Genomic DNA, 16,540 nt, shown 5'->3' with positions numbered 1-16,540 from the left:
ATCGTCCCTTGGTCCATGGGTTGCAATAACAAAGTCATTGAAGTTGCCGGTAAAAAAACAACTTTTCACATTTTCATTTAAGTCACCAAGTGCAGAAGGATGTCCAGGTGCATTATCTAAAAGAAACAGAGCTTTAAAAGTAAGATTATTTTTCTTGCAATAGGCTTCAACTGTTGGACAGAAATAAGATGTAAACCAGTCTTCAAATAGGGCTTTGGTCATAAATGCTTTTTTATTTGAATGCAAAATGACTGGAGAGTTCGATGGCTTTTAAAGCCCTAGGATTTTGGGTATGGTACACAAGAGCATAGGCTTCAATTTAAAATCACCTTCAGCATTACCTCCTAATAAATTCGTCGATATTTTGAGATTTTATACTCAGGTTGTGATGCTTCATTTGCAGCCAAATAAATTTTAGTTGGCATCTGTTTCCAAAATAGGCCCATTTCGTCTACATTAAATATTTGCCAATCGTCATGTTCACTATTCCGAATGATTTTTTGCAATTCTGCAGGAAATTTGGCTGCAGTATCTTCATCAGCACGAGCAGCTTCCCCTGTTACTTTAACATTATGCAAAATTTTGAAACAGTCACCTGAACTAGCAACAAATGTTTCAGTCTCCCCTTGATATTTTGTTTCTTTGAGCTTAATAAAAATGTTAATAGCTTTGCTCTGAATAGATAATGGAATTCTTTTTTGATTGCAATCTTCTCTCCAAATTGATAGACTTTCCATTTCAATCATTATTGAAGTTCTGTTTCTGGTATTTTGTAAAACAAAAGAAGTTGATGAAACTTTACCTTTCTCTTTATATTCGTCCTTATGGCTCAAGATAGTTCATACAGTAGACTTACTGTATCCTAGATCTCTTACGATTTTCGCATGGTTTGCAATCACATTGTTTTTCACTCTTTCTTTTATCCATAATTAACAGAGGTAGAAAATTTGAATTTTTAAATACGTCTACACATGACTTTTAGCAGGAGACAAACAAGTAACACTTATACTTCCGATGATTGATGGAATACACTGAGGCTGGCAGCGGGCAAACGCTTGTTTATTGGCCATCAGATGCTTAGCGTGCGATTCAAATCTTAGCGCACGATTTGAATCTTTTTTAACTATCACATAAAAAAAGACCGCGTTAACTGGAAATTTGCATTGCGTAGAGTAAAAAGTGGTATAATTTTTTCAAATCGCTGTAACTGAAAAACGCATTAATCAAACTCGCGTTATGCAAGGCTTGGTTGTACATATGTTTTTGCCTTATGTTGTTGTATGTATTGTAGTTTATTTACAAGGTGCCTATTTCTCCATGATGTTTCCAATATTTTATATCAGGTTGCTAACTTGAAGAAGTTTGTTTATGCATGGGTAATGCATAAACACATCATTTCTACGATTTGATTTAATGTATCATTTTAATTATATTTCATTGTGAATACCTTCACAACTAGTTGCCATGGTATTGCACTACTTCGAATGAGTAAGGCTTCACACCTATGGATAAGACTAATTTAGCTTATTCTCAGCGGATACCACCACCCAGATGGCACCGGTTCGAAACTTGTTGCCTTCTCATCGGTGGGTGAGTAGGTACCCTGTTGTTGCAATAGTGACAACCCAGTTATGAAGAATAACTCCACAATATGGGAGATGCACCCGAAACGGTGTCATCTTGATGGTGGTATCACCCAAGAATAAGTAACATTAGTCTTCTCCATAGTTGCAGCTTGGTTATTCAAGGTGGTGCAATAGCCTGGCAACTCATTGTGAAGGTATTCACAATATGAGATATAATTAAAACGATGCATTAAAATTACCTTGGTAGTAGAAACAATGTGTGTGTGTGCATTACCCATGTATAAACTTCTTCATACTCTTAGGCATTTATCCAAGAAATATCCTTTAGGTTGCTAACTTCATTTTTCCTTGTTTGTGCTGTGGAGAATAAACAGCCATATTCAGTGAGTAAAGTATCCTTTGTGTGCCTAGAAATTTTAAAATCATATTCATGCCTGCTGCCAAGTGTGGAAGATCTGCCAGTACATATGACTGTAAATTTTAAAAATAGTAGTATTAAAATAACTGTTCAAAAGTGGGTGGGGGGGGAGAGATTTTTTCATTAATTATTAAATTTAAATGATACTCATTCTCAAAATCATAATACAGGTGTTATATTTATCATACCTTTGCAATTTCTATAACCACGTGAACACCTTAAAAACTACCCTACGTATTAAAATATTTTATAAAAAAAAGTGTTTTCATTAGAAATAAATAGTTTAGGCTGTAAGAGATGAGTTTATGCACAAGTTTGGAATCGTTTCTTTTATATAAAGAAAACTGTAGGATTAAAGAAATTTTGAGTACGTGTCTTTTTTTTTTTTTTTTTTAATGTTGTCCCATAAAATGTCAACAGCATATTACCTATAAGGTACTTGAAACTGTACATCTAAATAACACTCTTAATTAAGGCCACTTTTATTATTTTGTGTTTTTCATTTATTTATTTATATTACGTACACAACTTATTCCTGCACATATTTATATCACAAAGTTATTCCTCTTTAATTTCACTTATTTGTATATTCAGTTTTTTATGAACAAGAAACTTCCCACTCTTAATTTTTCTGCAATTATCTTGTGCTTAAAAGTACATTGGTGACAAAAGTTAAGGTATAATTTTTGTCCATTTTCTGCACTTTTGTCTTAAAGCATAAATAATAAAAATGCAATAGTTAGCAAAATCATTGAAATAAGTCAACAGAAGTTGGTATGGAAGTACATTGTTATTATGAAAAAACACCATATGGGTAAAGCATGTTATTTCTGAAATATGCAAATTGCTTATGAAAATGAAAATATAGCAGAGGAGATTGTAGACCTTAATACAGATATTGCTTGACAACCAGCAATACTGACAGTGGGCTCTCAAACTATTTAATGGGAGTGTTCAAGAATCCTGGTGGTATTGAAGCCCATCCTTCCAAGAAAGTAGATCATAACTCTTATAATGATCTGGTGGGTAGCTTGCAACACAACAAATTTGTCTTTTTGGGGACTGTAGTCTCCAGAGAGACAAATCCACTTGACTCAGGAAATATTCTTACTTTGCAGTAGCCCTCCATTGGTTGTATTTGATGAGGAAGAGCATTATCATCTGTTATGAGGAACTGGAGTGCCTACTGCCCCCCCCCCCCTAAAAAAGTGTTATATAGGGCTCAAATATTTCATCCCTCTCTCTCTTGAAGATGTATCATACCATACACAAATTGTAAATGAAGCCCATTCAGATCATAAACCACCTTTCTAGTACTCCCTTTGCCTAATATTTTTGGGTTGCCCTATTTAATAATTGTATTATTAAAATAACATGTAGGAAACAATGGTCTCAACTCTTGCAAACTAAAATTAATAACAAACTGCTGCAGATAAAAAAATAACCACAGCCATGGACATCTAGTTTCAGAAGCAGGTGAGATGCAATTCTGGCAAGGTCTGTATTGGTCATTCCCATCCAACTCACCTGTATTTGCTTATGGAAGAGAACCCACATCAGTGTTCTTTCTGCCACTCCCAACTAACAATGAAGCATATCCACAATGAATGTCCTTAACAATCAACTATCCAGAAAAAACAACTTTAGCAGTTTCCTATCTGCCTTACAGGAACCCTTAACCTTATCAAATCTTCTTGGCAATGATGGAGATTTTGAAGAACTGTTTAACTATTTGAAATGCAAAATTTTTATAATTATCTCTGATCACAATAACATGTAGACTATGAACAGGCCTGTTCATAAGTAAATTATGAACAGGCACAATATGGCCCAAGAGGCCCTTGCTCCAAAACCCCCAAATACAACAACCACAATTAAGATATCAGATTTGTGTGTAAATTCAGAATTCTTGCTATTTCCATTTATGATAGTTCTGATTCCACCCTGCCAGCCACTCCACACCCCAGTCAGTCACTCATATGTTATCTTTATATTGGACATGGAACATTACTCATACATGGTTGGTATATGTTTGCAGTCAAACTGAATGATGAACAGTCATATTTTAAACTACCCATGTATACATGCTCTTGGTTACTTGATATATACATGTGTAATTTCAATTCAGCTTAAAAAGTTAACTGTCCAAACTTGTCTGTACCTTAACTTTTGTCCACTGTCGTAGATGTTGTCTGTGTGCAGTAAATTACACATAGTTGTTACTGAACACATTCAACAAAGATAATACTTCATTCTTGGCCAAGATATTTTTTTAAAAATTCAAACATCCTTTAAACACCAATATTGCTTAAAGAAGTTGGGTTTTTCCTTCATTTAAATAAAATTCAGTCTTATAAAACAGTTAGTGTTGTTTCGAGCAGAAAGTATTTATTTCTCTCAATTATCCCAATATATAGATAACTGCAGAACTTCCATTCTTAATGGACAGCAGTGTGTCAGAAGAAATGATTAGAGGAATAAGAAACAAGTAACAGGATTATATTGAGGAGGGGGACTTTCTCAAATCCTGGGTGGTAAAAGTTAACTGTATTATTTTATATCAAGACAACACACATTGCATGAAGATTTCAAGACCATATACAGCAGGCCCCCGTTATAACGCGGTTCGTTTTACGCTGATTCGCTATAACGCTGTTCTTACATTATAACCCGTATCTGACTATAACGCTGTCAAAACTCACTGTAACGCTATTTTACTAGCATACAGATTGAATTTTTGGCAAATCCGTCTTCAGTCCAGTCTGTTTTGAGCCTTTTTTTTTTTTTTTTTGGCAAAAGGAGAAAATAGTCACCATGAAATTAACTACAGTAATTATTTTTTATAATTTCTACTCTATGTACAAAATTGAAACTTTCAATAATCTCTTATTTTCTTGGTGTGGATAGTTTCAAGGAAGAAATTCTTTTTTAGTACTCAAGTTGAGAAAATTTACCATCCAGTGTCATATGTTGTACAGCAGGCAATTATTGTTGTTACGCATGTTGTTACGAAGTCTGCATTTTCTGTTCTGACCTGTAATAGAAAGATACTAAAAATAGATTTACTCCCTATCTCTTCTTTTGTTTTACTGTGGGAACTATAACTTGCGAAATGTTTTTCACACAATCAATCCCATGAGTGCTAAATGCAGTGCTGTTTCTTGTACAGTATTCTCTAGTCTTCTGAACTCCTCTGACCTTGTGGTTACCCGAAGTACATAAAATTTGTTTGTTTTACTGTTTTGGAAATTCCATAAACATTCTCCATGAGTCACACCATAATTGATTTACAGTACTTTTCCTGCAATAAACAACCATTTGATTTTACTGCACGGTAAAATCGAACTTTTCAGATAAATAAAACATTTGTCACCGTCTTCAGCTCACTTGCCAGAGGAATTCTAGAGATATCATTCAGTGCATACAGTGTTAGATAGTAAACATACAGACAGTTTACTGTACTCGAACATCGTATCACAATCAGTGCAACGCAGTTACATTTGCAGAGAGTTATGGCGGATAAGAATGAAAAAGCAACAATGTCTGGACACAGTGCAAAGATTGGAAAGGTAAGAAAAACATTGAGTTTGAAAATTAAATTAGACGTTTTGAAGAGAATTGATTCCGGTCAAAGACAAGTGGATGTGTGCAATAATTTAGGACTGGCAGGTTCAACTGTAAGAACAATCATAAAAAATAAAGAATCAATTTTAGCAGCTGGAAAAACAGCTGTTCCCCTGCAGGCAACTAAATTGACCAGGGCTAGGCCGGCTATTATGATTGAAATGGAGAAACTTCTACATAATTTTATTGAAGACAACATTCAACGTAGAATTCCTTTAAGTTCAATTATTATTAAAGAAAAAGCGAAGAGCCTATATGAAGATTTAAAGGAAGCTCACCCCGAAAAAAATGTGGAACCATTTAACGCTAGTAAGGGCTTGTTTGATAGATTTAGAAAGCGCTATAACCTGCACAACGTAGCAATACAGGGAGAAGCTGCAAGTGCAGATCAACAAGGAGCCGAAACTTTCAAAAAAGAATTTGTTAAAATTATTGAAGAGGGATGTTATACTGCTCAACAAGTTTTTAACATAGATGAAACAGGTCTTTTTTGGAAACGAATGCCTAAAAGAAGTTTCATATCGAAAGAAGAAAAAAACATGCCAGGCTTCAAAGCGGCGAAGGATCGGTTAACTTTGTTGTTGGGTGGTAACGCTGTGGGGGATTTTAAATTAAAACCCCTTTTAGTTTACCATTCCGAAAATCCAAGGGCTCTTAAAGGTTTAGCTAAATCAAACCTACCTGTAATCTGGAAGGCTAATAAAAAAGCTTGGGTAACCAGGCCGCTTTTCATTGATTGGTATGCTGAGTTCTTCTGTCCTGCAGTGGAAAAATATTGTGCAAAAAATAACATTGGTTATAAAGCTATTCTAATCATGGACAATGCGCCAGGACACCCAAGCAAAGAGAGCTTAGAAGACTTGAACAATCACATAAAAGTTTTTTACATGCCTCCAAACACTACGTCTCTGATCCAACCAATGGACCAAGGAGTAATTGCAACATTTAAAGCATACTACATAAGGAACACCTTTTCCCAAGCTATTAAAGCCATCAACACTGAAAATGTACCGAGCTTAAAGGAGTTTTGGAAATCCTATAACATTAAAATCGCCATCTACAACATTTCAAATGCCTGGGATGAAGTGACTCAGAAAACCATGAATGGAGTGTGGAGGAAAGTTTGGAAAAATTGCATAAAGCATTCCCAGGAACCTGATGATTCCGTTGAAAATGTTAAAACACAAATTGTTGAGCTCGGAAAAGAAGCAAGATTACACGAAATTAACGAAAACATCGTACAAGAGATGATCGACGACAGGGATGACCTCTCTAATGAAGAACTAATGGAAATTATAAAAGAACAAGAGCTTGCTATTGAGGGAGAGGATGATCAAGATACTATAGATGAAGAACCGATGAAGTCGCTGACTGCAAAAGGACTTAGTGAAGCTTTTGAACACTTCGAAAAAATGTGTGATTATTTCCGGGAGAACGGCCTTGACATGGAACGAAGTGCCAAGGTAATAAGAAATTTGAAGAAAGAAATGAATCCCTACATGATGTTGTACAATGAGAGGAAGAGGGCCAAAGCACAACCCAAAATTGACACATTTTTCAGTCCAAAGATACGAAAACTCGAGAGCACAGGGCCATCGAATTAATAAATTCATGATTTTCGTTAGTTAATTACCTCATAATTATATGTGTATATAATGTAGAATATTTTATATGTACAAAATTTTGAATATTAAATATTTTTAATCGACATTGGTGCATATTTTCACTACCATTTATTATTGATTAGAAAATATCCTATGGAATAGACCGCAACTCAAAAATACATATGTTACCTTATGGGAATATGGCGCTCGCTTAGCGCGGATTCACTTAGCGCTCTGTTTTCCCGGAACGAACTATCAGCATTAAGCGGGGGTCACCTGTACCTTCCTGTACAGGGCAATTTGTAATTCTACCTGTGAGCCTACTAGCTCTAATAAGCATGCTTCCCCACATGCAGTTAATTATTGTAGAAAGTTCTGGTTGAGCTCTGAAATACAAGCCAAAAATTCCCATACTGTGAATGAACATGAATACTGCACAGTTAACATTACACTAATAGATATTGCTTCAATACGAGTTAATCTGGTGAGTTTCCAATTATACAGGGTAGTTCATTTTAAAAGTAAACCCAAAAATGATCCAGGGTAAAATTAACAAATAATTGTTTATAAGCTTGAAGTGTTACAACTTGAAGTGTTGTCCATTGTTAGCAATATACAAATTCACTCTTTTGATCATGTTACAAGCAACACAACAAAGAGTTGGTGTCAGTAAATTCCTGACTGTATTTTAATGCTTGCTTTCAGTTGCTGAAGTCTGGAGATGTTAAATCAGGAGACCTAGGTGGCCAAAGTCTTTGTGATGTAATCCAATCCCCCAAAAATTCTTGCAACATTTCGGTGATCTAGTGTGCAGTATAGCAGGTTGTCTTATCCCATTGGGGCCAGATTTCTCTTTTATTTTCCTATAGCAGTGGAAAAAAAAACCACACAGCAATTGTGATGCCTTGTTAAATATTCAAGGTGACAGTTAGTTCAAAAAATATGGGCCCAGCTATCCTTGGAATAGTTGGGTCAGATCTGAGATATGCCTTGCCAAACACTAATTTTTTGGGCATGTAAGAGGGACTTGAAAAAATTGTGCAGATTTTTGTACTTCATATTCTCCAATTTTGACTGCTGATGTAGCCACTAAGGTGAAACTGTGCTTCGTCAGTGAAATTAATATTATCCAAATTTCAATACTTTCATAGTGAAGTAAACTTTTAAACCAGCAACATTACCATAGCCTTTTAATAGCATCCTGAAATTGAAGCTTATGCTTCAATTTCAGGATGAATCCATACAGCATATGGATTTAGCGTGGAAAAAATTTTAAATATTTTCTTACAGTGAAATGATCTGAACCAAGTGATATCCCCTTTTGAATGCTATTTTTATAGAGATTTGTTTGGAGATTGCAAAGTTGCCTGTCTAATGTCATCTAAAGTGTCAGGTGTATGAACACTCCTTCCTTTTTTCATGTTCCCAATTGATCCACACTCACAGAACTACTTTATTATTCTGAAAATTGCATGGGGATTTTTCAACAAACTTTTGTTGACATTCACCATAAGAATTTGCTTCCAAGTAAGATTCCACTAAAAAAAACATGTTGCTCATATACTGCATGATGCTTATTCACCATCAATGACATGTGCAATTTAAAATGCAGATTGTGACAAACTGAACATTTGAAATGCAAAAACTCTCACTTCCCCAGTTATGGAATATACTCTACTGGCGCATCCTCACACAGTCATTACTTAGTGGCATTGTATTTAATACAAATAACATAGGTTTACTTTTAGAATGAACATCCTGCTATGTTACATGTTACAGGGGCCTCCTTAGCCAGGTGGGAAGGAGCAGCAGTGCGTAGCACACGCTTCTTGATTAGACCGGGGTTCGAGCCCGTCACCACCAAATATGGAGAATGCGGAAAGGACAGGAATGACCACCGCATATCCCGGAGCAATATGGCCTTAGTTGCTAATGCTCCTAAAAACCAAATAACAAACAAACAAACAAACCTGCTATGTTACAGTAACAGAGTTGTACGATTGTAAAAGTTGCATGGTTTAAGTGCATATGAAGGAGCAAAGCATTTTCACCAAGTTTTGCTTTAAACACAGAAAAACATCTTTAGAGATTCATAAAATATGCTGAAAGCAGTTTACGGTGCTGATGCCATGGGAGGGACACAGATTAAGTCATCGATCATTGAGTTATAGTTACGAAAACATAGAAAAAAGCGCATATAGTCATTCATGAAGACTGATGACATACCATTAAATGTGGCTGGGATGTAAGGTCCCATCATAGAGAATGTGCCAGCACACTTCAATGGCAGATTTAAACATTCAGCAGATTGCAGTTTGGTCATTACCTCATCTTCTCAGTCACAAGTAGGAAAAAACTTGTCTCTGTACTGCAACTGTCTAGGTCGTGTCAAAAGCAAAAAAGTGTCTTTCCAAGGCCATAATTGGTGACAGGTGAAAGCTGTGTTTATGGTTATGATCCAGAAACAAAGAACAGCGATGATCCTGGTGGATGAGTCCATCCTCTCCATGTCTAAAAAAAAAGCAAAGATGATCAAGTCCTGCATGATAATAATTTTGGTTATATTTTTGGCAGTAAGGAATTTCCCATCAAGAGTTTATTCCTGTGGGACAAGCCATTAAGCAGTAGTGTTTCTTTGGGATCCCTAAGCATTTGAGCAAAGATTTGAGAGAAAATGTTAAAAAAAAAAAAAAAAAAAAAAGTGGTGCATTCAGGACTTTTTTTTTTTTTTATATTTTCTTTGTTAGTTGTTGGCGGCTTCTGTGGCCATAATGCACCTCCCAATGTTTTTTTTTTTTTTTTGCAGTACTCTGATCCAAGCCCGAAGTGGGATTCGAACCCGCGACCTTTGGGTTGCCAGGCAGGCACTTTACCCACCCGGCTAGCTTGATCGGCAACATTCAGAACTGGTTGTGACACCAATACAATGCACCGGCTCACATAGCTTTATCTGTGAAGCAGTTTTTCATCAAGAACCACCACGTTGTAGTTCCCTACTTTCTGTACTTCTCTGACCTGGAACCTTGTGCCTTCTTGTTCCCTAAAATGACACTGATGAAAGTATGGATCCATTCAGAATCACAGGTGGTAATGGACATGATCTCAAAACAACAGTTTCAGCAGTAGTAGAGACATTAACTCAGAAAAGAACTACTCTGAAGGGAACAACACTAATCATTAAATAAAGTAAGCCTACTCTGATGTTACTGAATCAGTCAGGAACTTTTGGCTCATACCTCATACAGTCAGTGAGATATCTTCCAAGAGCTTATGCAGCGCTATGTAGAAGAATTTTAAGATATATATATATATATGCAGGATATTTCCTTTCTGGCAAAGGAAAACATACAATTATCCATGTGCAGGGTCCTGCCTCCCCTTTGTGAAGCATGCTTTGACCATGAACACAATCATAACAAGAAAACTGGACTGTTGACACAGCAGGGATGCAGAAGACTTGTCAATAAAAATTGTTAGCATGTCTAACTAACATGTTATTCATAATAAAGATATAGTGATCCTCATGGAGGATCATTTTTCATGAGACTGTGACAGCCAGAACACTCCCAGTGACCACCGGCACTTTTGTTGCATTATGCTAGGATCAGATACTTAGGGGGCTCACATCTGGTGAGTATGGGCTTGGCACACCAAAGGTCCCGAGCTGGATCATCATTCTTCTCTTTCTTGGTGATTCCCTTCTTTCTCTCTCTCTCTCTCTCTCTCTCTCTCTCTCTCTCTCTCTCTCTCTCTCTCTCTCTCTCTCTCTCTCTCACTCACTCTCTCTCTCTCAGGGTAACATGGGAACTTTTTTTTTTTTCCTGGTGGTCTCAGGCTTCCTTGCACCATATGCCTAATAATAATAATATTCTCTTTGAATGTACAGTATCTGTTTCACAGCCATGATGGTGCTTCAAGGTGTCTTACATATATAAATACAGTCGATTCCGGTTATTTGGGACACATCGGTACTAGTGCATTTTGGCCCGATTAAGCAGCTGCCCCAATTATCCGAAGTTTCACGTAAATAGTTTAAAATACAATGGACCCCCACTTTACAATTGGTTCACTGTACAATCAAAATCACATTACAATGGACTCACCATAGTAAAGTACCATTCACTATATGGTGTGTAGTAAGCACCGGTCATTGTGATCACGTTTGTGAATTGAATTTTAATTCTATTAAACAGCAATTCTAATTAGCGAAAATAGGAGGAATATTATCCACAGGTTATAAAAGTAAAGCTATATTAAGCACAAATTTACCATTTATTACCTTGCCAATTAAAAAATTCAATGATACATGAAAATCAGAAGAATATACGTGATAATCGGAATAATTAATACATACTGTAATATATACATACTAATTAGTTGACATTTCTGTTCACTGACATTTGTGGGTGGGGGGCACAAATTCTCGTGTCAATTATGATAGTCTAGCCTGTTGATCCTACAATGTTGTTTCTAATTCCAATTTGGGGGGATGCCCCTACCCTACCCTAAATCCACTTATGGCTGCAAGCACCCAACGCCCACTCTGCAAAAGATTTTCCGGCCAAATTGGCTGAAATAATTGAAAAGGAAGGCTCCTGTTCAAAACACATGTTGAGGATGTTTTGAAGACGAACCTTCACAAAGTTACATTGCTAGAGAAGAAAAGTCAATGTTTGGCTTCCAAGTTGCAAAGGATAGACTGACTATGGCTGGGATCAAATTCAGCAGATGATTGCAAATTGAAACCCTTACTAATTTATCGCACCAAGAATCCAGTGTTACAATAGTGACAACCCAGTTATCAAGTATAACTCCACAAGTTTGAGGCTTTACCCCAAAATTTGCCTTAGTCTATACTGTTGTACACCATCAGGCATCTCTCATATTGTGGAGTTGTACTTCATAACTGAGTTATCACTATTACAACACCAGGGTACTTACCCGCCCACCAAAGAGAGGCCAGTGAGCCTTGAAACAGTGCCGCCTGGGTGGTGGTATCCACCAAGAATAAGTAACAGTAGTCTTTTCCATTAGTGAGGCATTACTTATTCGAGGTAGTGCAATATCGTGGCAACTTGTGAAGATTTTCACAATATGAGATATAATTAAAACGATGCCATGATATTATTTACTTCAGTAGTTCACTATGTACAAACATAATGGAATGGCACTAACCTGTCCGTTACCATAGCAGACTAAACCAGAAAAATGATTCTGACTTAGTCATTTGCATTTCTTCTACCAAGGTTGTGGAGTCTAAAACAAAAGGAGAAGATTGTTAAAAAATGTTAAAATACCAAGCAAGACTTGTCATTTTAACAGTTCGTTATAGCAATGCCGAGTGTGAGAGAATATTCTGCCAGGTGAGAGAAACAAAAACTGAGTTCAGATCTTCTTGTTCTGGTGGATCTTTGGAAAATACTCTTGATAACCAAACAGCAGGCTTTTGTGATTATTTGAAAAATAGGTTTATTTAAGAAATAAATTATATCTAAAAACTCCACTCTTTCAGTATTTCATTTTTTAATTAACCATGCAGTTAGCGTTATTGATATCTTCACTTAGAGTAGATATCATATGGAAAATTGACAGTTTGAGCTAAATAAACTAAAATAACTGGGCTCTCTTTTGCTCTGCTAATATAAAAAGAAACATTTTCCAAAATAAGCACAAGCATTTGAACTCTTGTTTTGAACAAGAGTGCCGAGCAATGCCGAGTGTGAAGCTTTTGCTAAAATTTTTGGATTTTAGTATATCTTCTTATGTTCAATGAATTAGCATTAGCATTAGTAGAGGCATATGATGCAAGAAAGCAAGCTTATTCAGCATCAGCAAAAAAAAAAAAAAAAACACCACTCCCATTTCACCCCTCCGTTCGTTCGAAATACCTGTCCAGTTGAGCTTTAAATTTGTTTAGCCTATCAGCTTCAACAACAAGTGATGGAAGTCTGTTCCACCAACCAACCACCCGCTGGCCAAAGGCAAATTTCCGCACATCTATCCGACATCCGTCCTTCCTCAATTTGAATTTATGCCCTCTGAGGTGATTATTCTGAGCAAGATGAAGAATCCCATTGGCATTGAGCATGCTCAAACCATTCAAAGCCTTATACACCTCTATCAGATCACCTCGCCGGTGCCTAGTCTCCAGACTCTGTAATTTGCAAAACTTAAGCCTTTCTTCGTAAGAGCAACCCTTTGTTCCATTCACTAATCTTGTTGCCCTTCTCTGTATCCGTTCGAGGAGCTCTACATCCTTCTTGAAATGAGGCCTCCAGACCTGTATACAGTACTCAAGATGTGGCCTAACCATTGCCTTATACAAGGGAATAATCACCTCCTTATCCCTGCTAGAAAAATTCCTGTATATCATTGACAAGACACCATGAGCTACTCTTGCAGCTCGTCTGCACTGCTCAGAGAACTTCATATATGCCTGCACAATTACCCCCAGGTCCTTTTCATTCTCCACCACTGTCAGTGTAGTACCGCAGAGTTGATACGTTGCTCTGGGGTTACTGTTTCCCATATGTAGTACTTTACATTTGAATTGTTTAAATAACAAATTGCAGTCAAGCTATTAAATTTAGAGAAATTTTATTTCCTTATAGCAAGTTCATCATCATTAGAGTGAAAATGCAAATACTTTTGTATCTTCAAATTAAGCAAATAATTCCCCCTAAAGTAATAATGGGAAGAATCCAAGTAATGTTTTTCTGTCACTCATACAAATCTATGCAAACATGGCAAGACCTGTACTTGTAAACTCCCTTAGCCTATGTAGCTGACTGGAGTATAAACAGAACATTTTTTTAAAAAAGGGTCAGATATTATTTCTTCAAAAATAAAAGAGTAACAAAGTGTTTTTTTTTTTTTTTTTTCCCTTTACAATTTAAAAAAAAATTGTGATTTCATTTCTTTCAGTAATTGTCACTAATGTTGGAGGTCAAATTAAAAAGAAAAGTTAATATTTGAAAGCATGTATGTACAGTGATTTCTTTTTCTTTCCTCTTTTTTTTTTATTTTTGGTAAAACTTCAAAATTTCATAAACTCACTCCTGAAAAGATTTAAGCAATTCTTCACCTACAAAAATATTTTTGGAATGAAGAGAATTTTAACTTATTTACATTTACTAAATCAATTATATTTTTTTTTCTATGCAAATCTCAGTCTTCAATTTTAAAATTATGGCAACATCCCAAATACACATACACACGTGCGCAGAGCTTAGATCCAGTTATAGCTCATTCATCCACCCTGTAGTTTGAACTTTTGCATAAAAGACAGGATAAAGAGAAACTCCAATAGGTAGTTGTCACCTTGTGCACCATTATAATGTGTTTGGCAAAATATGAAATGTATGTGACATGTAATAGCCATTGGCTAAAGAGGGATCATGTCATGCTCATTGATTGGTTCAGTTTTGAATGTACATCTGCTTTCCATTCAGTTAAGTCCTGACTTACAAATGGACTATAATCTGATGAAATATTTAAAATCATTTATCCTGTTAATGTCTGTGGGCTGGAGTCCATACATACAGAAATAAGCAATTAAAACTATTTTTGAGGAAATAATTGAAATAATAATTAGATGGTCTAATTAGATGAATCCCCACTTGTCCAGTTCCAGTTTGATCTTCTAGTATTAGGCATTTCTTTCTGTTTCAGTGTGGTAAGGTCAGGTCTTCTCTTATTGTAGTCTGTGTGGGGCAATGTCTGATATGCCCTTCATTAGAATACTTGTTCACAGTTATACTGAGATGTTGTTTGGATCAATGTGTCTGTTATCTTTGTGTACCATAAGCCAGTTTTTTCACCCACATATTTTGCATTCACTCCTTACTTCCTCACTTATAATTCAATCCTTATTGCATGAACTCCTTATTTTCTCAGTTATATAAAATGTTGCCATGGCTGCTTTTTGCAGTGACAGTGATTCCTGCCCAATAGCTCTCCACAGTTATGCAGCTGGTCATTTAAAAATGAGCTGGATCATATTGTTTATGTCTGTTCTGCTGATTTAAATCTGTCCTTGGCAAATAATAATAGTTTGTCAGAAGTCGCAACTGTTCTACCATCTAGTTAAATGTTTACACAGTCAGTCTATGCATGTGTGGAGAGGAAGGTTTAAGTGTCCACTGAATGTGTAATTAAAGACAACGTAAGCTGTAGCATAAACCATAATTAACTGTATTTTAAATAATTGAGCAGTGTGAATATTTTTTTGTCAAAGAAATAATTATCTTTATATATATATATATTATTATTACAGGTCGCAACAAGGAGATATAAGCCTAGCTAAAGTTAAAATGGAAAAAGTATCTAGTGGCACTGGATTGCCCATGGATGTGACTTGATATTTGATGAAATTGGAATGGTATGCACATGTGACCCTCTTCTGGCCAACGAGTTTGAGCAGGCTGCACGCACAGGAAAGTGCTGTAACACTCCGTTGGTACCTAATGAAGTGGTGAATCCGGGCTATACCAAACATCTTCCTCGCAAGCTCATCAGCAAGGAAAAGTGATGCTTCATGATGTTTGAAATAATGCCCAAAGTTCCTGGTAGTTCCTGTGTCAGTGTTCCCGTCACCTCATTAAGTATTTGTTAACATTTCACTTTTCATCTTGTGTAGCGTTGTGAACTGTACAGGACTAGATAACATTGTATGCATCAGTTTGAAACCAGTGTTTTTAAAAACAAAATCTACTTCTTATAATGTGGATATGTAGAAGAAAGATGAGGGTACTCAGTTTCAGTAATAGACAAACACACACACACATGCATGTTTACAATTGCCTCACAAAATGTGTGTATGTGTATGTATCATCTGTCTATACACACACACACACATGCATATACATATATGTTGTGCACTTTTATAAAAATATATATATGGGCTTTAATACCAAAAAAAAATAATAATAAAAAATCTGCCGAGAATATTGAATTATGACTAAAAAATTTGTTAAACGACATCTGAAAATAATATTTTCATTTCAAAATAAATTATTCCTTATAACATAAAAAGCTGCAGATTCTTTAAGGGTAAAAAATTGATAGTCATTGCACTGTGAAGAGAAATAGCTAAAATTGGAGTAGTAATGAAATTTGGTTGATTGTATGCAAAGATATCTGCAGTTTGTTCCAAATATTGATGTATTAAAAACTACATCCGTTTTGAATTGGTAATTTACAGAAGTGACTTAAGACTTAAGATCTAAAAGATAAATTGAAATGAAATTTTCATCTGGCTTTGTTTTATATAAAATAACTTTATTTTATTGACCAAAAACTAGATTTTT

General features: G+C 35.8%; 1 protein-coding gene across 2 annotated transcripts in view; it reads left to right on the top strand.

Annotated features, from left to right (window-relative positions):
• The window catches only part of E(Pc) (Enhancer of Polycomb), a 378,489-nt gene extending 362,352 nt beyond the window's left edge, over positions 1-16,137 (top strand). For both annotated transcript variants that reach the window (XM_090381895.1, XM_090381894.1), the window contains exon 15: positions 15,508-16,137. In XM_090381895.1, the coding sequence (XP_090238021.1) occupies positions 15,508-15,527 (20 nt within the window). In that variant the 3' untranslated portion in view covers positions 15,528-16,137. The remainder of the gene's footprint in view (positions 1-15,507) is intronic.
• The last annotated feature ends 403 nt before the right edge of the window (positions 16,138-16,540 follow it).

This window comes from Mastigoproctus giganteus, chromosome 9 (assembly GCF_048544385.1).
Source record: "Mastigoproctus giganteus isolate SK-2022 chromosome 9, ASM4854438v1, whole genome shotgun sequence".
Lineage (NCBI taxonomy): Eukaryota > Metazoa > Arthropoda > Arachnida > Uropygi > Thelyphonidae > Mastigoproctus > Mastigoproctus giganteus.
This window is presented reverse-complemented; position numbering and strand designations above follow the sequence as displayed.